At 49.0% G+C, this 26,142-nt stretch overlaps 1 protein-coding gene across 3 annotated transcripts; it reads left to right on the top strand.

Moving 5' to 3' along the window:
* Nucleotides 2,592-26,140, top strand: TRAF3IP3 (TRAF3 interacting protein 3). 3 transcript variants are annotated; one of them, XM_005691037.3, is made up of 16 exons: nt 2,598-3,111; nt 6,834-7,235; nt 9,207-9,354; nt 9,501-9,564; nt 9,825-9,849; nt 10,105-10,134; nt 10,227-10,322; nt 16,699-16,770; nt 18,981-19,121; nt 19,241-19,378; nt 20,520-20,655; nt 21,495-21,557; nt 23,055-23,114; nt 24,196-24,332; nt 25,151-25,264; nt 25,867-26,140. In XM_005691037.3, exons 2-16 carry the CDS (start codon nt 6,894-6,896, stop codon nt 25,957-25,959), a joined length of 1,659 nt encoding a protein of 552 aa, XP_005691094.1. In that variant the 5' UTR covers nt 2,598-3,111; nt 6,834-6,893; the 3' UTR covers nt 25,960-26,140. The 3 variants fall into 3 exon arrangements, with proteins under 3 accessions (XP_017916265.1, XP_005691095.1, XP_005691094.1); XM_005691038.3 differs by lacking the exon at nt 23,055-23,114 and having other exon boundaries at nt 2,596-3,111; XM_018060776.1 differs by lacking the exons at nt 18,981-19,121; nt 19,241-19,378 and having other exon boundaries at nt 2,592-3,111.

The following is a 26,142-nucleotide window of genomic DNA, read 5'->3' as shown; positions in this document are numbered from 1 at the left end:
AGTTAAGAAAATATTTATTTTCTCCTGATGACTTTAGACTGTGTCATCTCTGAGAATGAGTATTTGTCCTTGGGACGTCTATATGGACATCTGATTAAACAGGTACCAGCAACAGACTTGGAAGACTAAAGAGGAGAGTCTGCACCGTGGAGGATTTGCATGCGAGCAGACAAGTATGTCCACAGGACTGATCTGCAGGACTTGGAGTTCCAAACTCCCCCCACCACACACTCCAGCCACCTTCTGCAGAATGTGGACTGCCAAGTCCACCAGGTACTATGCTATTCAATGTCCATGACCTTATTCTAAAATGAATAACTTAGACTTGAGGAATGCATTGCTGAGAAATTGTTGGAGGGTGCATGGGGTACAATTCTGAGGCAAGAACCACTTATGAACAAGGTTGCCATTTCCCAAAAAATGAATAGGATGTCATCCAGAAGGGTGGAAGTGGGGGAAAAGATTAGAACTAGCAGCTCCCATGGCGAGGGGTGGGGGGGTGGGGAGGGGGCCTATAGAGGGTTAACTTCTTAGTGCTGTTTCTTGGAGTATGGGAAAAGTCATTAATATACAGTTTAAATTTTTCTCTTTCAAAATTGGGATTCCCTTTTGTTACCCCAATCCTACTATAAAATCTGATAGTCCTACACATTCCCGTGTGATGTTGTGAAGGGTAAAGCAAAGTGTTTTCCTATCCTGTGTTTATCCCTTCAAGGGAGCCCAGAGAGGGCTCAGCATCCATCAAGGAGATCATGTTCCAAAGTTCAGGATTTGACCTTCAACAAAGGGACCTGGAAACAGTGAGGAAAAGCACAGAATGCTGACCAGGAAATGCTAGGTGATCAACTCAACAGGGGCCTGACCTACATCCTCCTCCTCACTAACCCACACCAAAGGAAGGGAACCCTCAGGCAGAGGAGGCTAAAGGTTAGACTATCTATGGATTAGACTATTAAAGTATCTACCTCTGTGTTGTGCTGTGCTTAGCCGCATCTGACTCTTTGTGACCCGATGGACAGTAGCCTGCCAGGTTCCTCTGTCCATGGGATTTCCCAGGCAAGAATACGGGAATCAGTAGCCATTCCCTTCCCCAGCAGATCTTCCCAACCCAGGGATCGAACCCAGGGCTCCTGCTTTGCAGGCAGATTCTTTACTGTCTGAGCCACCAGGGAAGCCCACCCCAGTGCATGCATAGCCCTAAAGGAGATTTCAATCTTCATACTCATTTCTTTCAGTGGAACCCAAAGAGCTGGCCCACAGGAACTCCTACTGCCATCATCTGTCCTCTCTCATGTTCTTATGCCCTAAAATCCCAGAACCTCTCACATTTCTACATCCATAACATTCTCTTATCCTGCTGTCTTGGGCTCCTCAACCCCTCTGTCCTCACTCCCATCTCCATGGGTCAGGCACAGGATCTCAGGCAGTTGTCTCTCCTCCGGAGGAAATGTCAGTCTCCATGCCTGAGAACCCATCCTCAGCACGCTTCTCTGCCTACTCCTTGTTCTTTTTCTCCTCAGAGAGTGGAGGCAGTAGTAGGCGACCAAGAAGGCTGTGATACACTCCCAGCCTGCTGCTAATTGTTACCTTATCACAGCTGCTTAAAAGGCTCATTACGTGCCTCGCATGTGAAGTCTTGGACTTCGTGGGAGCCACATAAATCATGCATTCAGACAGTGAATGGACCATTCAGACACGGTGAATTGCACAAGCCTACAAAGCTACTCAGTTAACTTGTCCCAAGCCGGTCCCCTCTCCATCATGTTACCCTGAACTTCTTGGGAATTTCCTGATTATTGCATTTGTAATAGTTCCCTTTTAAGGCACACAGACAAATTTCTTTTAGTTTTCCCCCAAATTTCCTAGTTCAGGGGACTAGGAAATTCTCATAAGATTCTGCCTGCTATTGCTCCCTTTATTCCCCAATAAATCAACAGTCATCTTTTCACCTTCCCCTATCCCCTGTCTCCGATCCCATTGCTTCAGAAAGAAGCAAATTCAGAGCTGGCCTCATTTCAAGAGTTCTGCAGAAATATCAGTACTTTAGAGGAGCAGAACCTCTTTATGATACCACGATGGAGAAGAGGTAACTAAAGGGAAGAGAAAATCCTTACACAGAAAACTACCTGATACAGACAAAAACCTACACTGGGAACCTCTTTTGTGGATGAAAAAGATCTTTTTCCCCCTTTGTAGAAACTACAAGATTTGAATCCTTTTTTTAATTTAATTGGAGTATAATTGCTTTACAATGTTGTGTTGGTTTCTACTGTACTAAAACATGAATCAGCTCTGTGTTTACATACATTCTCTCCCTCTTGAGGCTCCCTCCCCAACCCACGCCTCCATCCCACCCCTCTAGGTCATCACAGAGCACCAAGCTGAGCTCCCTCTGCTTTACAGCAGGCTCCCACTAGCTAGCTATTTTACATTTGGTAGTGTATATATACCGGAGAAGGCAATGGCACCCCACTCCAGTACTCTTGCCTGGAAAATCCCAGGGACGGGGGAGCCTGGTGGGCTGCCGTCTATGGGGTCACATAGAGACAGACACGACTGAAGTGACTTAGCAGCAGCAGCAGCAGTGTATATATATATATCAATCCCACTTTGTCAATTCGTCCCACGCTCTCCTTTCCACACTGTGTCCATAGGTTGTTCTTTATGTCTGTGTCTCTCTTCTAGCCCTGCAAGTTGCAAGGTTTGTATCTGACCCAGAGATTCATCTTTGTCTAATCCTGGAAAGGGAATTTTGATGTGAAACAGTCCGAGAGTTCAGACCAATCAAATAAGAAGAGAAAGGGCGGTTGGGGTGCCCGCCGGTGGGAGGAGCTCCTGAGCTCGGCCCTGGAGGCCTCAAGGGTTTAGGGGCCCCTCTGATCGTGCCAGAGAGCAAGAGAGAGGAACTGGGGTGAGCAAGTGCTGTGGCTTTGTCTGTTTCCTGTTTCAGCAAGGCTGCTGTGCAAAAAGAAAGACAGTACCAGGAAGGGAAATGCTCAGGGGGCCCCGAGCCATGGATTGAGATCTTGCCCCTTTGGAGACCACAGCCGAGACCTGCCCAGGAGCTGGGATTCTTTCCTGAGCTGCTGGGGTTGGAGCCTGGGACCTCAGGTAACTGAGAAGGAGAAGGCTTCTGCATCCAGGTTGGGGACCTCCAACTCTGGGGTGGGGCGGAAGACGCTGTCTGCCAGCTTCCCTGGGCTGAATGGGGAGACCTTGTCCACTCCGGTGGTCTGAGTGTTTGATGTGGGGAACCAGGGAAGTGTCCCGTGTTGGTCTCCAGAGGCCCGGCTCCCAGCGTCCTCTGCTCCATCCATTGGATGAGACGAGCTGGGAGTCAGACGACTGAGGATGCAGGCGCCCAAGGACAGGCCGTACACTTAACAGCTCCCTCCCCACAGGGACCCCGTAGCACCCAGCTGCCTTCCCAGCGGTGTGGCTGCAGGCCCTTCGCTCCTAGCTCGTGCTGAGAGCTCTGGACTAGGAAGGTCTGACCATTCATTCACGCAGGAGGCCACTCATCACACACGCAGCCGGGAAGTAGGAGCCAAGACCGGGAAGGGCAGCGACAAAGCACTGTCCGGTGAGGGCAGCGCCCTGACCTCCACGGGGGCACCGAGGACAGCCCCCCCGGGCCAGTACCACCTCTTCCCAGAGCTCCAGCTGAGGCCTGTCAAGCTGCCAAGGGCTGCCTGGGCAGTGGCCCAGTGACCTCTCTTTGAACTACACGGGGAGCAGTTCCTTTTTCTCCCACAGCCCATCTCTGTCAGTCAGCCATCCACATGGCTGCCTGTGTTTAGCGCCGATCAGAATAGTTGAGACCTGCCGGAAAGCTGGGATGATTCTACCCAGCTGTGCCACACCAAATCCCCCTGCTGTGAGAGTCTGGGGTCCGGGAGGGTCTCCTCCTTCCCTGAGGAGCCTTTTCTACTGCCACCCCCAGCTTGGGCAACAGGTGTCAACGTCTGCCCCCCAGGAAGTAAAGCAGGGCAGCCACGTGTTTCAACGAACCTGTGCAGGCAAAGCCTGTACACTTATCTCCCCTCCCCAGCCCTCTGCTCTTCACAGCTGGAGGAGGCGGGAGTGTTCTCCCTGGCCTCCTCTATGAAGCCTGAGGGATACCCTGGAACCACACAGGGAGGGGATCTAGCGCCCCATCTTTTAAAGGTGGGAGGCAGGCAGGCCGTACACCAATTCTTCACTCTCTCCTTTGCCTTTCTGCCGGGCCTAACTGAGATGGTGACTGTTTGTAGACCACAAGGCAGCCCTTTCTCTCTGTAGCCCACACCCAGAAATCAGATGAACAGAGCAACAGTAAATATGGTCTCAACCCGGGACCAGCATCCCTTCCGTGGGGTAAACAATACCCCTCAAAGAGGAAGGGGGCGGGGGGGATTGGAGGACTGGGCATTCTGGGTCCTGGAGTGCTAGGTTACCTTGGAATCTCTGTCTTATAGCACTGAGTCTTCAATATCCAAGATCCGGAGAACGGGAGTAATAATAATGTTATTATAAAAAGCTAACATTTATTGTGTGTTATGTCCCTGACGCTTAGCATGCATTTTCTCTTTAAGCCTCATAACCTTAGGAGGCAGGTTCCCACTTTACAAATGAGGAGACAGAGACACAAAGACAATCAATAGTTTTTCAAAAACTGACCACACGAGTGGTCAGCAGCAGGGCCAGGACAGGCATCCACACAGTCTGAGCCCATGGCCAGGGGTCCTCGCTTCCCCTATCTACGGAAGAATAACCAGGGCCGATGGCCTGGGACACCACGAGCATAGCTTCTGAATATGGAGTTTACCTGCACATCCAGTCATTCTTAATGTAATAGGAATGGGCCTCTCAGATCCTTTCCTAAGCTTTAAATGGAGAAACTGGTAGGTGGGACGTGAAGGGGACCCTGCAGAGTAGGAGCGAGGAGGAAAGCCTACAGAAAGGCGAGAGGCACCCAGGGACAGGACGAGCGGACGGGCACTGACAACTTCACAGTTCTGCTGGGGTTCAGCGCTGCCCGAGACCAGAGGATGCCCCCTCCACGCCTGGAGAGTCAGGCACCAGAGAGCGGACAGGGCCTGACCACGAAAGACCCCCCCTCTCAGGGTGTGAGCCTGCCCCACCCATGACCCCCGAGAAGGAATGGCATGATCACAGAGAGAGAGCAAGAATCCTGCAGAGAGTTCCAGACTGAGCTGGGAGGTGCAGAGGTGTGCCAATGATAAGGGCAGAGAAGCTGCTACCTGTTGAGTCTGTCTGACCTATAGACAGACCCAAGGGGCCAGAGCCGGCAAATGCCTGCAGGCTGAAGCTGAGACACCCTTCTCTGATCTATGATGCAGGAACTAGGTTCCTAAGGCAGTGGGGAGTGAGGCCATGGATGGACAGAAGCAGCAGCTGTAAGGGGAAGTCCCCCTCCCTTCGTGAGTTTCTGGGCTGACTCCAGGGACCAGTGGAGACAGGGACCAGAATTTCCAGGGCTCAGAATCCAGCTCAGCCAAAGTGAAAGTTGCTCAGTCATGTCCAGCTCTTTGCGACCTGATAAGACTATGCAGTCCATGAAATTAATTCTTCAGGCCACAATACTGGAGTGGGTAGCCATTTTCTTCTCCAGGGGGATCTTTCCAAACCAGGGATCGAACCCAGGTCTCCCGCACCGCAGGTGGGTTCTTTACCAGCTGAGCCACCAGGGAAGCCCTGAGTCCAGCCCAATTTAGCCAAGCTGCCCGAGGGTTCTGGGAGAACAGACAAAGTGGCACAAGGTAGGCAAGGGAGAGTAGGAAAGAGACAGCAGGGCACAGGGCAGGAAGGAGGGGCGAGGGCTGGGGTGATGTGAGCAAGCAGGTGAGGTGTGAAGGCACAGCAAGTGTGGCCTCTACACCAAGCCCGGTTACCTAGGCACTTCTGGTTACTGAGTTTGCTTGTTTACTTCTGTTTCATTTTTGAAACACAGCCTTATTTAGGTATAACCCACGTGGTTGCAGAAGACACAATCTCTGGACTAAGGAAAGCAGGCATGCCGCCACACTTAGCCCTAACAGAGAGGGGATTCCAGAAAGCAAAGGGACCCTCTGCTTCAAGAGATACGGAGCTGAAAGCTCTGAAATGGCTTTTGGCCGGTAACGGACAGGTGCCCAGCCAATACTGATTTGGGTTGATCTGAACCTGAGAATCAGAGCTCAGTTTATTGGGCCAGGAGTGGAATGTCAAGGGACCGATGTCAGGACCCCACGCCTGGAGGCAATAGTGCAGGGTTTCCCTCCTAAACCATGCCCAGAGCTAGGCTCGAGAGCCAGCTGCTAAAGGTGCTGCTCAAGGCTGCACCTTGCAGGGTCTGGCTGTCTGTCCAGGGCTCGAGAAAAGTCACTCGCCTATTAGTACTTTAGTAACTAGGCCAAGAGAGCATAAAGATGCTGGCCTTCCTTTTAGATTGGGGAAGAGGGAGCCAATTTAACTGCTTCTCTAGAAGTTCCTGGAAAAGGCACACGTCCACATCCGCCATCCAAAGGGCTATAGGCTTTTGGTGATTTTTATCAATTATTTCTCATGTTCCCCTAACTTGGAGGCAGGCTGAGATGTTCGGTCAAGGAAGAAGTGGCAGCCAGAGGAATCTCGCCACTTTACAGAAGGGGAGGCAGAGGCCAGAGAAGAGCAGAGATTAGTCGAGAGACTGGACCCAGAAGTCCCGAATCCCCGCGTGACATCACCCCGCCTCAGTTTTCAACCCACATGTATGGGACACGGTGCTATTTCTGCCCCCTCATCTAGAGAGGTGGTCATTTTCTGCCCATCTCCTGACCCCTCCCCTTTGCCTCCCTCTTGGCACTGGGCAGACCCGGGCAGCTATTCCAGGAACTGGAAGCCAAGCAACAACAGGTGCTCGGGAGGTCATCATGATCGGCCCAGACCCCAGGCCTGCCCCTGGCTTGGCCCGGTGGGCTGAGAGCTACGAGGCTAAGAGCGAGCGCCGGCAGGAGACCCGTGAGAGCCGCCGCTGCCGCCCCAACGTGACCACTTGCCGCCTGGCGGGGAAGGCCCCGAGGACCCAGCAAAGGGAACAGCTCCGGAGAGCGCGCCAGCAGCAGTTTTTCAGACGGAGGAACCTGGAGGTGGAGGAGAAAGGCGAAGCAAAGAGCCCGCCGGCCAGGGAGCCAGGCCCCTCCAGGATAGGCCAGGCCACTGACCTCAAGGAGCCCTTGTCTTGGGCCAACAGGATCTCTTCCCCCAGACAGCAGGTGGGCCATGTTGAGGGACACACTGCCCTGGAGCGGGTGGGCTGCGGGAGCAAGGCAGCAGCAGCCTTGCTGCCTTGGGTGGGCTCAAGGTCACTGAAAGCTGATTTAAATGAAGCCCCTCCTTCCTCAGTCATCATAGAGTCTCCCTTAGCCAGTTACTTGTTCTGATGTTTTTCTTCTTGTGGATTCTTTTGGGGGCGGGGGGGGCGGGGTAAGAGGGGCTTGTTTACCTACTTTTTATTGTTGTTGTTTTGCACTTGCTTTTTAGGAAAGAGAAAAATAATTTCACAGCTAATTCCTAGTATTCATTCCAATTCAGTCTATCTAGATATATCTTCTACAGCAGTCATTCATCATCGTTCAACAAACATTCACTGCATGCTTATTGTGGGCCAGGGACACAAGCCAGATCTTCTTAATGTCCTGCTGGAATCTCACACACACACACACACACACACACACACACACACACACACACACACATTTCTTGTCTCCATTCTTCTATAAGGCAGCTGTATCACCCACCTTCTCTCGGGCCATCCCAATTCTACTAACTTCACTCACCTAAGGCCATGTCTGGTCCAGGAAACCTTAGCTGCCCTAGCTTCTTCAGGCCACCTCTGCTCTCTGTGGTCCTTATGAGGCTATAAATCCTTGAAGACTGTGTAACTCTTATAGGGCCCACCAGTCTGGCCTGGGAAGGAACAGTGTTGACCAAAAAATCTAGGGTATGTTGAAATGAGCTCAGCTAGCAAACCATCTGTGTCTTCCTATCCATGCTGTGAGCACGTGGACAGTGGGGACAGGTCCTCTAATGTCCCTGTAAGTGCCTGATATTGTCCCGTCCCCAGAGTAGTTGTTCTATCAGGCTTTCTTAGCCAGTGCATCTGTTATCCAACACAGGAGGTGCTGTTCAGAAAAAGGATCCTTGAGTCCAACTGTAAAAGAAAACCAGTGGTGTACTTTCTAAGGCAAGAAGGTTTCTGAATCTTTCATGGAAAAAAAATAATAATTTTAAGGAGGAAAAAAAAACAAAAAAACCACAGTTCCCTAAAGAACTCCTCCTGAACCTGTAAGATTATGTAAGATTAATTGAGACTTAATCTGCATGATTAGCTACCACAGGCATTCCTTAGCCTTTTCGTGTTACATTGCAAAGACAGAATTTCTTAGACTTCAGTTTTAGTTTGTAAGAAGAAAATATGTGAGACTAACTGTGGCGACTGCTACATACTCCTCCCTGTTGCTGGCCTACTTTCTCCTCAGCCATCTTCCAGCTGGCGCTGAGAGGAAGGCGGCCCTCTTCCCTGAGAGGAAGGCAGTCCCCTCTAGCATATGGAAGGCACCCTGGTAACCATCTACTCCCAACTCATCGCCACACAGACAGGAGCCTGAGACCAAGGAAAGGCAGGACCTGACCCCGGTCCCCCTCACTCCCTCCTCAGACCAGTTCTCTTTCCACAGCGTCGTGCTGGGGGCTTTGTAAGGGGCTGGGATCATGGTTTTGAGAGAAAGTAACAGGAGACTCAGCTGGTGGCTCAGCTGGTAAAGAATCCGCCTGCAGTGCGGGAGACCTGGGTTCAATCCCTGGGTTGGGAAGACCCCCTGGAGAAGGACATGGCTACCCACTCCACTATTCTTGCCTGGATAATCCTATGGACTGAGGAGTCCATGGCATCTCAAAGAGTCAGACAGGACCGACTAGTCAGACTAGGCCTTTATGCTTTTAACTGGAGACCAGGCCCGCTCCCCATCTGCCTGGCCTGAGGAGGAGCTGATCCCACTAGCCAGGACCAGTGAGGGCAGGAGCAAGGGGAAGCTTGGGGCTGTGAAGGCTAGGACGGGTTCCTTTGGTGTTCTGGACCCGAAACTTAATCACTGGCTCACCTTTCTGCAGTCAGCCGGAGAACCCTGCTCTAAGACGCTCTCTCTAGACTCGCAGCAACACCCCCCTCCCCACTTGCTTTCCAGGTGTCAGGGACCAGTTCTGAGGTCTTTGCAACCCAACACCATCCTCCTTCAGGCGCCTGGAGGGATCCAGCTGGCCACCGCCCCACCCAGGCTAGTGGCCTTCCACCACAGGCCTCTCCCATCAAGAAGGCACCCAAACACCACCGTGGTAAGAGCCTCCCACCCTCACTGGGGCCTGCAGAGAATCCTGCCACAGCTGTCTCAGCTCGCTGGCAGTGAAGAGTCCCTACACCTCCCCACTTCCCTCACTGCCTCTCCCAGGCCTCCTGAATCATCTTATCCCCTCCCTCTCAGGCACTCAGACAAAGGCAGGAGAAACACAGTCAACAATCAAGAATGATGCCAGTCAGCAAACCAAGTGAGTACCTTTCATGTTCCTGGCCCCAGCTCCCCCAGAGCCCATCCATTCCTCTCTTCTAAGCTTTCACTTGAATACCCTCCCCCAGAATTTTGTGGAGTGGAACACAAGGAACTTTCACATCCACCTTAATTAAGAAAAAGGAGGGCCTTCCCACCCTGTTGGCTCTCCAGAAGAGATGAGAGAAGGAATCTACACCCTGCCTCCTGACACGCCTGTTTCTTTAATCCACTGCCATTTTTGTTTTTCTTCTCTTCCAGTTATGGAGTTGCAGTTCTAGATAAGGTAAGAAAATCCTCATGGTGGAGGTGTAGAATCACATGGCATCTAATCTTCTTCAAGGTCCAGAATTCATTGGTAAACTTAGTTGGGATGGATGGGGCATCCTCTCCCTGGATGAGCACAGACAAGGAAGCCTGGAGGGACCCTGAGTCCAGGAAGAAAATTCACTTAGCACAAGCCAATCCTGGCTCAGATTCCATGTTCTAGGATTTCGGGAAAGCCACAATCTTCTTAAACACCCTTTTTCTTTCTCTCTAGGAAATCATCCAGCTTTCTGAGTACCTCAAAGTAAGTAGCATGAACTCTCCCCTTAGCTCCTCCATCTGTCTGCTCACGTCTCCTCCAGGTTAATTTTAACCCACTTGCATTTTGCCCCTCAGGAGGCCCTACAAAGGGAGCTGATTCTAAAACAGAAAATGGTGATTCTCCAAGACCTACTGTCTACCTTGATTCAGGCCTCTGACAGCACTTGGAAGGTAAGGGAAACCTTTGTTTGAACAAAGCTCGGGGGCTTCTATATGTGTCCATCTTGTTCTTCTTTCCATACCATTGCAGCAAGAGAAGACGCCGAAGGTAGGGTTAGACATCCAACATGTCACAGTAGATACATGGGAGAGCTTGGCTGAATCCAGGGTCGTCAGCTGAGGACCATGCTGCCACTCACCCAGGGAAGACCCAGCATCAAAAAAAGGCCCTCCTTTTTTTAATTTGTTGGAAGAAACAAAAGACGGTCTCAATACAGTTCCTGTTACTGACTGTGGTAAATATCAACTGTTTTTGTATGGAATTCATATCAATATTAACGTTCAGCCACCACGCACCTACTTCTCGCCCCAGACATGAATGTGAAAGCAGGAAGGGACCTAGCGATTATCTAGTCTTAATTTTCTCATTTTGCCCATGAGGAAACCGTCAGGGAAGTCAGGTGACTTGCTAAAGTCACAGTGCTAGTCAGAGGCAGAACTGGAACTAAATTGAGACCTCCTGATTTTAGTTCATTCATTCAACAAACATCCACAGATCACGTTCTCTGCACTGAGCACTGGAAATAATGAGATTAATCAGACAGGGTTCCTGCTTTTAGAAAGCTTGTGGCTTTCTCAGGGAGACAAGAGATATGAGAAATAAAAGAAGCGCTTTCAGGATATGGTAGAATACAAGGGGAGAACCAGGGAAGTACTCACAGTTGTATTTCAAGGCACTGACTATCCATATTGTATTTTCTAGGCAAATGTAACAACAAGATCTATATTCTGGTCAGGGGATACGGCACAGGCAAAGAACCAGAGGCATGATATAGTCTCCAGCTTTTTATGATCAGGACACCTCTATATTCTTTTAAAAAAGTATTAACATCCAGGGGCTTCCCTGGTGGTCCACTGGTTAAGAGTCTGCACTTCCAGTGAAAAACGGTACAGTTTCAAAGCCTGGTTGGGGAGCTAAGACCCCACATGTAGCGTTATTATTGAAAAATAATATTAAAATCCAAAGAATTTTTTCATTTACCATTTAGCAGTGAAAACAGGAATTTTAAAATATGCACTAAGTTTAAAATAACAGTAGACAGACTACATGGGAACTTAAATTATAGACTGTTTGGAAAATATTTTTAAATAGTGAGAGAAGCGGCACTGCTTTATACTTATGCGAGTATTTTTAATGTCTGAACAGAGGACAGCTAGACTCCCATGTTTGCATCTGCATTCAATCTGTTGTTAATACATTGTTTTGTTAAAATATATGAGGAAAATCTAACCTTACACAGAAATACAGTTGGAAAAGGGAAGACCTTGCAGATCCTGGATTCCCGGGGGTCCTTGGACGCCACACTGAAATTCCTAGACTGCAGTGTTCAAGCAGTTTGATGCGACCAGAGCAGAAAGCCACAGGTGTACAGATAGAACACACAGGCCTCACAGGCCTCTGTGAGCATCTGATCGTCCACACAGATGGTGTGCTTAGAAAGCCAGCCCACCCGGGACAGGAAGGCGTGGGACAAAACTGCGAAGCCTGCAGTGACGTCAGAGACCTCCAAGGCTCAGCCAGCCCTCTTCCCGTCGGTCACTGTACCTGGCTTTGGGTGTCTGTATTCAGGGCTCCTGCTGCTTAAGGAAGTGGTTTTCGTAGCAGAGTAGTTCCCTGAGACAGACAGCTGTGCATGCCAGGTGCTTTCCGGGGCTGAACTAAACTGAGACTGTCTCATTCGTTTATTCAACAGACGTCTGATAAGTCCCGACTATGTGCTGGGTTGGGTGTGGCAGGCACAGAAGGCAGTAGATTTCCCACAGCAGCCAGCAAGAGAAAGACAAGTCATAAATAAACCCAACTGCCGCGTGCGCAAGCTGTAACAGCACTTTCTACCAAGGGACCCAGTCAGAAGAGAAGGGAGCGATTCTTCTGCCTGTGGAGGAACAGGGTAGGCTTCAGAGGCAAGGGGCCACTTCAGTTGCGTCTAGAAGGACTGAAGAGTTTACAGCTACAGACTGAAAGTCGCTCACTCATGTCCGAGTCTGCGATCCCGTGGACTACACAGTCCATGGAATTCTCCAGGCTATAATACTGGAGTGGGAAACCGTTCCTTTCTCCAGGGGATCTTCCCAACCCAGAGATCGAACCCAGGTCTCCTGCATTGCAGGCCGATTCTTTACCGGCTGAGCCACGAGGGAAGCCCAACAAAGACAGAAGCAGGAATGATGAAGGGGGAGAGAAAGCAGAAAGGATAAGGGTGCTTACGATAAAGCAATCTAAATGACTACAGGCCTGGGAGTAACAGAGCGTGGGGCAGGGCCGAGGGTGACGGAAATGAAGGGATTGTGTCAGAGGAGCTTCAGAGAGAGGACCTCTCTAGTATTACGGCTCTTAAATATTTTCTGCTGAATAGGGTATGTCGAACTTAAATAGTCATGGATTCCCTTTTAAAGGACAAGTGTGTGTGTGTGTGTGTGTGTGTGTCTGTGTGTGTCTGTGTGTCTGTGTGTGTGTGTCTGTGTGTGTGTGTCATGAGAATGCATCCTACACTTTAGCAATGTCCGCCCCATCCTGAGAAGGAGCTTGTGCAGTAGGTGTGGAGCTGTGCTCGCTTAGCAGCATATGTACCAGGGACTTCCCCTGCAGGTCCGGTGGTTAAGACTTTGTGCTGCTAAGGCAGGGGGGCGAGGGCTCGATCCCTGGTCAGGGAAGCAAGACCCCACACGGCCAATAAATAAGTAACACAGCCGCTGAACTGAGTTGAAAGCGATGGATCAGCTCTGCATTTTAAATGGTTCTCTGACAACAGCGAGCACTCGGGCTCCGAGGGGGTGCAGGGGTGGGGAAAGCTCTCCTAATATCCCAGGTAGGATACAAGACTTGGAAAGCAGTTTCTGCTCCACTCCACACTCCAACAGCAGGGGAGGGTGCAGGGCTTCCTCCAGGGCTGTGGTTTACTCCCTTCCTCCTTCCTCCCCAACTAATACTCACTCTTCTTGTCTTCTTCCTCCCCACCAACCCTCAGCTTCCTGTTTTTAAGAAAAATCACCTCAGATTTTCAGTTAACTGCTCTTGCTTCCCCCCAAACAATTCACCCCCTTTCTTCAGCAGAAAGAAAGTCTCAGACTGCAGTACTGGGGAAAAGTAACGAGAAGCGTGTGGCCAGAACAGGGTCTCTGACATTCAGCTACATTCAGGCCTTCGTTTCCATTTGGCCTCCCTAATTTAAATGCCCAGCTTCACAGGTAGCTCCCTGCAAACTCTGTTAGAACACTAGGGACCAGCTCCCTCTAGTGCCTCCAGCCTCCAAGCTGACGCTGGGCCTTTTGGATGCGACAGGCCCTGGGGCACTGCAGCGACTCCTGAGCTGGGTCCAAGCTTCAAAGCAGAAATGGTTCGGGTGGTAGAGAAAGCGAGCCCACAGTATTGGGCAATACAGGCCCGGAGCAGGGCACGCTTGGGTTTTTAGTTCTGCAAACTGAAACTGAGATCTTCAGATGACAGTGCAGCGGGGGATTGGCCCTAAGCAACCTCTGCTGGAACACAGAGACGAGAAGTGGGCTGGTGCTTCTGCGGTGAGGTGGTGGTATTTCTGGAGAGCAGGTCAGAGGCAGGGGAAGCCAAGCAGAAGCAGCAGGAGCTGAAGCCCGCAGACCGGCACCCAGGTGCGTATGGCCTCCACCTCGTTCCCTTCTACACCCGGGGCTACTCTGCTCTCTGAAACCCAGGTTCCTGGGATGCAAAGCCCACAGTTGGCCTGTAAAAAGTGCTTTTCCCCCATACTGTTACCACTGGGCTTCATACAGGGAAACCTAGGGCTCAGACCAGGAAATTGCACACCCCATTTGCAACAACTTGGCTGCAACTTTCCTGCCTGACTTGGGGAGTCAAGGAAGGCAGAGCTGAGGGCCAGAGATGTGTTCAAACCTCAGACTTGGGTGGCCCTTCATCCCCACCAAAGAAGCTAGCCTGAATTGTCTTCTATTGCAACGTGAATGGAAAAGTAATCTGGGGTGTGGCTAACATACAAACGCAGCTGGAAGAGGCAAAAAATATTGGATTAAAACCATACTAAGAAAGGAGAAAGGAGCTACCCAGAAAGAGTAGGAGCCTGGGGGAAATGTAAGAATATCGCCACGGACTTGTTTTCTTCCCAAACTATTGCAAGATAAACCTTCAAGCTCAGTGGGTTTGACTGCATCCTGCACAGTAAGAGTTTGTTGCTCAGTCACTCAGTCGTGTCTGACTCTGCGATCCCACGGACTGCAGCACACCAGGCTTCCCTGTCCTTCACTGTCTCTCAGAGTTTGCACAAACTCGTGTCCACTGGGTAGAGAAAAACAGTCTGACAACCTGAAGTGTGGAGAAGGAGCTGGGGTGCCGAGTGGAGGGAGTCGATTTCAGGACCCTCGGATTAACAATGAACAGGCCACTGAGGGGAGTGACTTTTCCTAGTCCCTCCAAAGCCAGGAACAGTGGAAGTCTTTGTCCATCTCTTTTATTGGTCCCAAAGCCCTGTGGTTTATTGTAGATGCCAAATCCCTGACTCTCAGCTCTCACACGAGACGTTTCAAAAAACAGTAATAGCAGAAGGCAGTTTGAAAAATTATTTTTGGCAAAGCCTTCTTGCTTTTGCAAGACCCAGCTGAGGAATACAGGAAGCAAAACGGCGGTGGTGCGGCGGGGGGTGGGGGGGGGGTCGCCCCTTGGCTCCCTGGGTTAGAGGAATCAGCCAAAAGATCAAAACAGGAGCTGTGAGATACCACTTCCTGCCCCTCCCCCACAGGTGCCCTGAAACTCGCTGAGGGGACAGACCACAGAAGTCTCCTCTGGCAAGTAACAGACCAAAAATGGTCCGAGAGCGGGAAATGGCCAAGCCGCACGGCTGAGGGGCCCTGGCGACTCAGGCCTGAGGAGAAATGCAATTTCTAGACCTCACAAGTGTCCCACCGGGCCTGGCTGGAACAGCCCAGGGAAAGGCTATGAAAACCAGTTACCCCTAACGAGACCCACGGCCTTTTCTCTGGGAAATTGGCATCCACGGCATGCCCCCTCCTCTCTACACACACACACACACACAGACACACACACACACATACCACACCCCCACCCCTCTTAAATCATACTGTTAGCTGCTCAGCAGAAATACTGAGAAACAGAAACAGGTAACGGGCCTTCCCGCCTGCCTTTCTCCGCGCTGGCCCTTGAGATTAGCATCCCTCTTGGTGTGTCCAACATGCCACCAGACAGATCCAGCTCGTCAACAAATAAAGTGTGGCTTTCTTGGAATTCCTCTTACCATTGGAACCACACAGGCGTACAAAACCTGCCTTAACACCCTTTCTCCCTTTCCTGCTTTCTTAAAAGAATTTCTCATCTTCAGGGGTGTGGGTGTGGGTATGTGCGTGTGTGCATGTGTGTGTGTCCAGGAGAGGACAGTATTCACTTGCTAGGGCTGGTGTGTGTGTGGGGTGTGTGTGTTGGGGTGTGTGTGTGTGTGTGTGTGTGTGTGTGGCCAGGATAGGACAATATTCACTTGCTAGGGCTGCTATAACAAAATGTCACAGGCTGGGTGGCTTCACCGACAAGAATGTGTTTCCACAGTCCTGGAGGCTGCCAGTGCTAGATTAAGCTGTTGACAGGGCAGATTTCTTCCGAGGCCTCCCCTTGGCCTGCAGATGGCCATCTTCTCCCCGTGTCCTCACGTGGCCTGCCCCCTGTGCATCCTGAGGTTCGAATCTCCTCTTTTTCTGAGGACACCAGTCATACTGGATATGGGCCCACCCTAATGACCTCATTTTACCTGAATTACCTCTTTAAGGACCTTGTCTGCAAATAGTCACCTTCTGAGGTACTGGGGGTTAGGATGTCAACATATGAATTCTGGGGGGGGGTGGACAGGGGCGCACAATTCAGACCATGTCGGGGGTAAGGGAGGGAATGCATGTCCCCTGCGGGAGGAGAGACCCCTTTAGTCTCACTGGCCTTTAGAAGTAAAGGACAATGCACTAGACGGAGAGGAGGTGAGGAGTAGAGGTGCCTAGACAGACGGGGAGAGAGGTGATGAGGGAAGGAAAGGGGAGCTTAGCAGCTTTCCTTCAAACAGGCCCCTGCAATGATACCCTCAGCCATGTGATAGAAAACCTTGAGGTACACAGGTGACTTTGGGGAGCAGTCTGATCCTTCCTTCACCTATTCCAGAGAAAGAGGAAAAGATGCTCTTCTTTCCAAACATCCCTTGCCATCTTCCCCCCTCCCTACCTCCTAAAGGAGCTCAGTTCCACAAACACTGTTTATTATAGGCAGTAGGCTGGGAATACACAGCAAAAGTCTCTGCATGCTATATTTTGGCCCAAACTCACTAACTCACTCCATTTGTTCCAGGGCCAGCTTAATGAAGACAAATTAAAGGGCAAACTGAGATCCTTAGAAAACCAACTGTATGCCTGTACCCAGGTAAGCGTTCCGGAGGGCGCCTCTAGCTCAGGAATCTGAAATTAAGGGAGACAGTGCTTGAACCTCAAGCCTACTCTAGAAACGTCACGTGCTAGAGATTAATGCACACATCCTATTCACCCAGTTCTGGCCTTTACCATTTTCACTTTGGTCTCCAACTCACTCTATCTTCCTCTCCCTTTTTCCCGCTGTCCTTCCCTTTGCACCCTGGGAAAGGAAGCCCAGCACCAGCGCTTTGCCAGCTCCAGGGAAACCTTGAGAATACCTGGAAAAGCAGGAAGAGGCCCTTGGTAAAGATTCAGCTTATCTGGGCAGCACTCCACAGGCCCTAACTTTAGAAGAGATGAATTAGATATTACAGTGAAGTCTCGCAAAATGATTTTCATCCCATGGGCAACTTCTATCTAGCACCAATCCCTGGGAGCAAGCAAAAGACTGAGACTCCTGGCTTTCTGTGGCATTGTTATCCACTTCCAGTAATCTCTTGATTGCCCTGCTCTTGGATTATAGGAGATAGAAAAAAATAAATCAGTTTTCACACTCAAGAAATGATAGATTTCTGACAGGTTAAGAGAATGAGGTGGACTAACTAGACTGCTCCCACTTGATGTTTGGAAAATAAGGTGGCCGTGTAGTTAGAATTTTTCAGGGGAACAGTTTTTCTAGTCTATAGGTTTGCTGATTCACTGCTTTCATTTTTGCAGCATGACCTACTTTGTCAGACTCTTAACTAAATAATGCCAAACAAGCTCGTAAGAAACTGACATACAATCCGGGATGCCAGTCTACTCATGTTCAATGGGGAATAACGCTGGCCAGTGACCAGCACGGTTAAGCCCAATAACCTGGACATAGGATCTCAATCAATAACTTCTGTATCTGGCTTCTAGTGACAATTCCAAGAAAAGACCCACTCAATATTTAAATCCAGTGGAAATGATTTCATAATGAACTCTAAATTTGCATTATCTAGACTATCTCTTACCCACTTGGGTAAGCCAGAATCAACAGTAAAAGCTTCTGGCTTTCCCAAAATCACAGGGCATAAAAATGAAAACCATGGGAAGGGCAAGTGAATCTGCAAAGCTGCTCTGGTGTCTTTTTGATCTTGAAGCCAGGAGAAATTTTTAAAATGCTAGGGTATTAATGTTTAAAATTTGAGATTACTGAAGATTGTTCAGATCACTGAGGCTATAAAAACAATTTTATTTTTTAAAAAATCCTCCCTGCCTCAAAGGAGTTTACAATCCCTTAAAAGAGGCAAATAAGTCAACGGATTAGAAATATAGATACTATGTGAACACCAATAAAACTACCTAATCCATAAAGAGTTGGGGGATAGACCTGGTTAGCCAAATTTATCAGAATTTTTATGATTCTTGGGCTGAATCTTGCATAAGCAGAAGTTAACCAGGTGGAAAGGGTGGGTCAGGATACTCTAAGTAGAAGCTTTATGGGCAAAAGCAGAGGCTGAGAAGCACAGTGCTTAGGGGACCTACAAGCAGTCCAGCTTGGTTGGAGCAGCATGGAATGAAAGTCTCGGCTTATAAGTAAGAGCCATGCCAAGGAGTTTGAACTTGAACTTTAGAACACTGGAAACCAATGAGATTGAAGCAGGTTGTGACATGATCAGATAGAAGTTGTAGAAAGAAACCTCTAGCTGCAGGACTGAAAAGAGTTTAAAGGGAGGCAAGACTTGAAGATAGGGAGACTATATAACCCATATAATAGTATTACTAGAGTCTGAACTAAGGAGGTGGCAGTCGATAGAGGATACAGGCACAAGCTGTTAGAGAGGCTGACTTGACAAAGCTTGATAACCAACTGATTCCTTGGAGAAGGTGAGAGAGAAATCAAGCATGACTCCCTGCTTTTGGGTTTGGGGGACTGGGTAGATGATGCTGCTGCCCACCGAGAAAGGAGCAGGTTCAGAAAGATGATTTCCTCTGGGAAACGCTGGATGTCAAGTGCCTGTGGAAGGCCCCGGGGAGAATGCTCAGCGTGCCTGAGGCAGCTTATCATCCCCACTCACTTCTCACATCACCTGAGGGACTCTCCCTGCCCGCCTCCAGCTTGGAAGGCAGTCCACCAGATTACTGACATCTCTGCCTTGTGGGCAAGGACCGATTTCTTTTCACTTCTGCATCCCTGCTCAGGGCTTGGAACACATTAGCTCCATGTGTCTTTGTTGAATTGCATCCAATTTACAGAAATACTCCCCTTGGGGAATGAAAAAGGTGCTATTAGAGATGGAAGACCAGAAAAACAGCTATGAGCAGAAGGCCAAGGAATCACTGCAGAAGGTGCTGGAGGAGAAAATAAGTGCAGAACAGCAACTGCAGAGCACACAGGTGTGGGGATGCCCCGTGGTCCTTGGGGCTGGGAGCCTGGGGCGGTCGGGCCGCAAGGGAGCAGTGGCACGACTCCCTGGAACCCCTGACGCACCTCCCTCTCCTCTGGTCTCCCTCAGCGGTCCCTAGCTCTAGCCGAGCAGAAGTGTGAACAGTGGAAGAGCCAGTATGAGGCTCTGAAGGAGGACTGGAAGACCCTGGGCACTCAGCACAGAGAGCTGGAGAGCCAGCTCCATGTGCTTCAGTCCAAACTGCAGGTACCAGGCCCTGGGGGCAGGGAGCAGGGGAGGGAAGGCAGGATTTAGGGGAGGGAGGTGTCAATAGCAGTGACAAGAGAAGATTCTGCTCAGCTGGGAGCCCCAAATCTGGGTTTAGCGAGGATGTCTACACTGCTCATGCAAACCACCTAAGTGTTCATTGGAATGACAGCATCCAAATGCAAAGGGCTGGATTGGAATATTCCTCAGCCCACTGCCACACCCCAATCCACTCTCTGCACCCCATCCCAGGAGGGCATCCAGTTCAGAAATGCCCGCTGTTGGCACAGAACAAAAGTCACCAGTTTACTTACAGGTTGAGTATCAACTCACACATCTTGCCAATGTGTTTTTTAAGCCATTATAGTGGATTCTTGGCATCCTCAAGGGTTTCACCATTTCCAATCTGTGTTACCTTGGAGAAGTTAACTAACCACCTAAGCCTCGGTTTCCTCATCTTTAAATGAGGATAATAATAGTATTCTATCATAGGACTGTTGTGAGGATTAAGTGAGGTAATCCATGCAAAGCACTTAGCACAATGCCTTGCATATATAAGCCCTCAATAAACATTAGCTGTTGTTTTTCATCAATTTTACTTAGTTGGATTGGAATTCTGAGGACCCACCTTTACTGAAGCACGGATCTAGGCAACCTATTTGGTAAGCGACAAGTAAATCGTCTTATCACAGGAGAGAACCTCACTGGCCACTGCCTTCGCTGTTCTCTTCCTCAAATCACCTACAAGGAAACTCTCACGAAGTCCGTTTCCTTTTCAGCCTTAATTCTTTGTGAAAAATGAGCCTACCCACTCCGCCTTGAAAAAATCGATAGCCTGAGAATGAGAAGTAAAGACAAAGTGAAGTTGTCTAGAAAAGCGATGATTCGGTATTCCTGAATGTGGGCATTTATCCAAAGGAATCCCTTGTGAATATCAAAAATCTCATCCCTTACTGGTTGTTAAGCATGAGGAATAGAGCACACTGAAGAATTTTAAAACTCTTCCTATTTTTTCCACTTCCCTCAGACTCCGTCTCTGTTACTCTACAATCTCCCCAGTTTTCTTCCTCCTTGGGATCTGCCCACTGCCTCCACCCTAGCTAGCGCTGACCTGCCTGTCTGCCCCTCCTCCTCCCACCAGGGAGCAGACAGCAGAGACTCACAGATGAACCAGGCCCTGCGACTTCTGGAGAACGAGCACCAAGAGCTGCAGGCCAGGATTGAATGCCTGCAGGAGGACAGAGACCTGTGCAGCTCGGACACCCAGCACCTACAAGGTACCCATCCCCCTGGAGGCTTTGGAGGCCTCTGGGAGCCCAGAGGAAGGGGGCTTGGCTGGAAAGGGGTCAGTCTTTCATTTGTTTGTTTGGTTGACTTGGTGATTTCATTTTACTGACAAAAAGGCAGGGTTGTTTTAATCATCCAAGACCAAGACAGAAAAGATCCAGCCTATCCGTCTAAGCCAGAGCACAGTTACTCCCATAGCAGTCACGTGCCAAGACGGCATTCCTAATTTAAAGGGAAAGGTCAGCAAAAACACCAAGCATAGAGGTTTCCCAGTCAACGGCCCCTGTCAGCTGAGAGGGGACCAAATTACACACACATGCTGCTGTGCTGTGCTGGGTTACTCATTCGTATCCGACTCTTTTGCAACCCCATGGACTGTGGCCCACCAGGCTCCTCTGTCCATGGGATTCTCCAGGCAAGAGTACTGCAGCAGGGCAGAGGGGCTGGAAAAGAATACTGGAGCAGGTTGCTGTTTCCTACTCCGGTATTGTTCCGGACAACACTAGGAATGTTCCTGACCAGAGATCGAGTTGGCATCTCTTGTATCTCCTGCACTGACAGGCAGATTCTTTACCAATGGGCCACTTGGAAAACCCTATATACACAAACAACCCGTAACTCAGCCCACTGTCGATCCAGATGAAATCCAAGGCAGCAGGGTTCTGGTTTACCTCTTCAGAACTGGGACAAGCAGAAGAAAGAGCAACTTCCACTTGACACTGGTCAGAGGCCATGGGCTAGACAGCATCTGTTACTAATTTCCAGCCTCAGGGGTGAGCTCTTTACGTCTTAGGTTCTTCTATTTTGGTTTGTTTTGTTTGATTCTCAGATCAACTAAAGAGGTCAGAGGAGGAGAAACTCGCCCTGGTGACCAAAGTACAGCAGCTGCAGAGTAAGTCCCTTTCCAGATTCTCAAAGTAGCGCAGGTGGCTTTTTGGCATTCCTGGGGCTCCTGCCCCACAAAAGGCATCCAGAGAAGCAACAGGAAGCCCAGTCCTTGGCATATCCTCTACCTCTGCTTGTCCAGACCCTCTTCCTGGGCGGTGAGGTCACGGACAATTCTTCACAAGTTCCACATTAGCCTCTGGCATTTTTCGTTTGTTTCTACTTTTCTCCTCCTTGCCCACAACCACCACCTGCATTTCCCCCAGAATTGGAGATTTCAGAGTGTTTTCTAAGGTCCTTCTTATTTTATATATTCTAATTTATTATGTACGTTTGTCACACAGATCTCTGCCACTGGGAATGGTTCAGAAAATAAGCTCAGTCTGCTTCCCAATTACATGTTGAGGCCAAAGAGGAAAAGGGGTGTTTCCAAAGAAAAGCTGGCAATTTCTGAAAAGCCAGAGAATCTGAAACAATGCACAGCTCTGCTGGTTGCCTCCCACCTTAACCTCTGATGCCCCCGACAGAGAAGTTTCATGCAGAGAGCAATGAGTATAAGAAGAGCCAGGCAGCCTCAGGGGTCAGGGAGGGAGGACACCAGCAAAAGCTGGGCTCCCATACAGTCGGGGCTGAATGGGCAAGTCACTTCAAAATCATGCCTTTATTTATTCAGCGCTTATTTACTGAGCCCCTACCAAGTCCCAGGCACCGAGACACACTCTGAGGATATGGTAATGAACAGAACTGGCATGGTTTCCTCCCTAATGAAGCTTACATTCTAAATAAACACTATAGTGCAGTATGGAGTTTCTATGAACAAATACGCGTTAGGTATTAACAACTGCTATAGAGGAAAAAACACAGCAGGTTAAACAGAAAACAGTTGCTATTTCACACAGGGGCAACTGGGAATGTCCTTCTTCTAGGGTAACATTTACACAGAGATTTAAAGGTACATGGTAGGAAGAGATATAAGGAGGGTGTGTTCGTAACAAAGCACCACAAGCTGGGTGACTTAAAGAACAGACATTGGTTTTCTCATAGCTCCAGAGGCTGGAAGTCTCAGATCAAGGAAGCGGGCAGGGTTGGTTTCTTCTGAGGGCTCTGGGGGAAGGATCCATTCTAGACTGCTTTCCTTGGTTTGGAGAAGGAAATGGCCCTCTTCTCCATCCAAGAAGATGGAAATGGACACCTTCTCCATCTCTTCACGTCTTCCATCCATCCGCGTCTGGGTCCAAATTTCCCCTTCTTGTAAGGACACTAGTCAATATTAAAATAGGACTCTAATGTCCTATTTTAACTTGATTAAAAGAACCTATCTCCAAATAGGGTCACATTCTGAAGTACTGGAAATCAGGGTTTCAACATAAGAATTTGGGGTGGGGGGGAGTGACACAATTCAACTACAGATGGGAACAGAATATTTAAGGTCTCAGCAAAGTTCTGAGAAGACACTCTGCAGCAAATGCGCTAGCACAGACAAGTTCCTTGTGTTTTCCAACAGGTCTGCTTCAGAATCAATCCTTACAGCTTCAAAAACAGGAGAAACTCTTAACAAAGAAAGGTCAGCAAACTTCTTTCCACAAATTCTAAGATATTGCTCTTTCCTTGCCCTCCTAGAGGCAGAGGGATGGACTATATGACCCTGTGTCGGGGACTCTTAGGTCAGGGAGCTAAAGGAGCACTTTAAGGACTGACTCATCATTGGCTCTGAGAACACTTTAGCTAGTTAACCTCCTATCCTGAGAGGTATATAAACTATGGAAAGGATTTCTATTCCCTCTGAAAACATACATCTGTACTGAACATTTCAATAAATTGATTTTGAACTCAGGGTTTTATGTCAATTTTTACCCTTCCAAACCAGATCCAACTCCCCAGGTAGAAACTGTGTCACATACAACAGTCACCTCACTCTCAGCCCTCAAGTCTGCTGCCTCAGCTTTCTGAGAACTCACCAAACATCTGGAGAGGGCGAAAGCTCCTCCCTTACTCCCTGCATGTGGCCATTTGTTTTCTCATCACAATCACTGGGTAAAACATAAAGCAGGAAGTATTATGCCCACATAGAATGGGTAAGAAAATGAAGGTAAACGAAGGTAGCTGGTCGTACACATTAAGGCTACAGCTATGACAACAATCCAGAATTTCTGACTCCCAGTCCAGGGCTCTCTTCACCAAGATGCAGACTGCCAAGGGGCTGAACAACCAGCTTTAATAACATGAAGATGAATTCTAGGCTATGATTGCCATTCTCGCCATTTTGAAACAAGGACAGAAGGAAAATGGAGTTATACTGGAGCATCCAGCAAACCCACCAGACTAAAAGATGTGACATGCAACCAAAGAAACGAAAAAAGCATTGTCTAAAAGTATCCGGCATTACACAGGGCTAACGATGCAGAGAAAAGATACCAACCTTGCCCTCCAGGGGCTCCAATTCCAGCTCTCTGTCCAGGCTGAGCATGATCCCAATGAGAGTTCTTTAAAAATCAGAGCACTGCCAGCCACGCAGCGTGGCCAGCGACACGCTCTTCCTTGTTCCCCCAGTCCTCTTCCCTCTCCCCAGAAGGTTCTCTCGGTGTCAGGACCCTTCCTCAGAGGTGTGGGCCTCACTGTCATTGAGAATCTGGCTGCTTTTTTAGATCAGGCTTTGCCTGTGAGGAGCCCAAAGCCCTCCCATAACGAAGTGGAGCCAGAAGGTCCAGGGAAGGAGCAAGACTTGGATTTCAGAGACGAGCTCCAGAAGAAAACGCTGCAGCTTCTGGCCAAGGAAAAGGAGGTGAGGTGGTGACCTCAGACAGGAGGGACTCATCCTCCAGTGACAGGGAAACTGCTGGAAGTCAGTCAGACAGCAGGTATTTCAGAGCTGAAGTTGTGATTAGATGCCTGTAGGTATTCCTTTGCCTGTATAAACACGTCTTCACTTTCAGCTTGTCAATCTTTTCCTTCTTTATACCAATCTTTATTCGAAGTTTTACTAAAGAGGTACTTTTCAGAAAGTCAACCTAAACTCAAACACATTTAATAAAACACATTAACTCCTCAAACTCTGTTGTACAATGAGTATCTTAAAACTTTATACAGGGTTTTAGTTTTGTTTTAGTTTAGTTTTAGTTTTGTCTTTTAAATAACAAAACTCTTCCTACCTACATACTCACAGAATACATACGTCCGGAAGTATTCACACGCAACTCGTTCCCCTCAAAAGAGGCCTGCACTAAGAGCACTTCCAGGTCATCTGTGCCGTAGGAACTTCCCTTCTGTGTGTTCCTATTTAGAAAGCACTTGCACAACTATCACACACAACTATCACATGTACTTACACATATAGTACATAATATAATGTGCATTATATATGACATATAATATGCATTAATGTAAAATATGCATTTAAATGAACACATTATGGATAAGCTAGGCAAGACTGTCGAAAGCCAAACTGAAAGCTCTGACACAGGCTGGGATGGGAGGATGGCGGTGAAAATGACCAATGACTGACAAGGTAGCTTACACAGGGCCTTCTCCCCTACCGGGGCTCTGTCCCCGCCAGAACTGTGGTGATGACCTTGTGTGACACTGTGGTGTTCTCCCCCACAGTGCAGAGAACTGCATTCGGAACTAGACAACCTCAGTGACGAGTACCTCTCCTGCCTGCGTAAGCTGCAGCACTGTCGAGAAGAGCTCAGTCAGAGCCGACAGCCGCCCCCCAGAGTAAGAGTCTAACCTCCCACAGAGCCCGAGATGATGGCGGGATGCTCCCTCCCTCCCCCAAACCTTGCCCGTAAAATTGCCCAGCCCCTGCCAACATCTGACCAGCCTGCTCCGTTCAGCTTGGTTTACACTGTACTGACAGTATAGCAACCATGAATAGAAACACTGGCTCATGCCTCCAAGCCCAATTTTCATGGAACTCTTGAGCCTGAAGGGAAAAACTTACTACTCGCTAAAGTATGAAATGGTGTACTTTCAGTCTATTTTGAGCGCAGTGGCAAGAACAGAGTGAAGAAAGCAAGAGGAATATAAACAGAGAATAATATAATTTTGCTCAATTGTTCTCCACTTTTGACTTCTATCAGTTTTTAAGTACCTGGCCCCTGCTGGCTGTAGTCTGCTGGTGCACTGACCTTTGGTAAAGTGATTTTATCCCAAGAGAAGTGGCAAAGTGACAGACAGTGATATAAAAAGCTTTCTCTCCTCCACCAACCCAAGGTTTCCTACTGGGCTAGAAGGGGAAGGAGGAAGATTATTTTCACCTGTATCTTCTCTGACCAACCCATGTCCTCTTTCTCTTTTCTCCCCCTCCCTCCTCACAGAGACAATGCGGCCAATGGCTCCTGATGCTGATGGCGCTGATTGCTATAGCAGTGGCAGTGATGCTGGCCAATAAGGACAGCTTGATGCTCTAACTGGTGACAGCTGCCCTGGGTGAAAATCAGGAACAAAGAACTCAAAAAAAAAAAAAAAAAAAAAAAAAAAAACCCAAAGAACTCAGGTTTGGGTACTTTAAGGTCTGGGTTTTCCCAACACAACTAAGATTTTTGACTATTTTTTTAACCTGCTGTAAAAATAAACAAATAAATTTCACCTGA

Source organism: Capra hircus, chromosome 16 (assembly GCF_001704415.2).
Source record: "Capra hircus breed San Clemente chromosome 16, ASM170441v1, whole genome shotgun sequence".
NCBI classification, from domain to species: Eukaryota; Metazoa; Chordata; class Mammalia; order Artiodactyla; family Bovidae; genus Capra; species Capra hircus.
Note: the sequence above shows the minus strand (reverse complement) of the source record. Positions and strands in the feature narration are given on the sequence as shown.

What these genes read in the sequence shown, in the direction of transcription:
- TRAF3IP3 (XM_005691037.3), top strand. Translation starts at nt 6,894, where the DNA reads ATGATCGGCCCAGACCCCAGGCCTGCCCCTGGCTTGGCCCGGTGGGCT. An exon ending in AGCTTTCTGAGTACCTCAAA is followed by an intron (nt 10,135 to 10,226) that starts GTAAGTAGCATG and finishes TTTGCCCCTCAG; the next exon opens with GAGGCCCTACAAAGGGAGCT. An exon ending in AACTGTATGCCTGTACCCAG is followed by an intron (nt 16,771 to 18,980) that starts GTAAGCGTTCCG and finishes TCCAATTTACAG; the next exon opens with AAATACTCCCCTTGGGGAAT.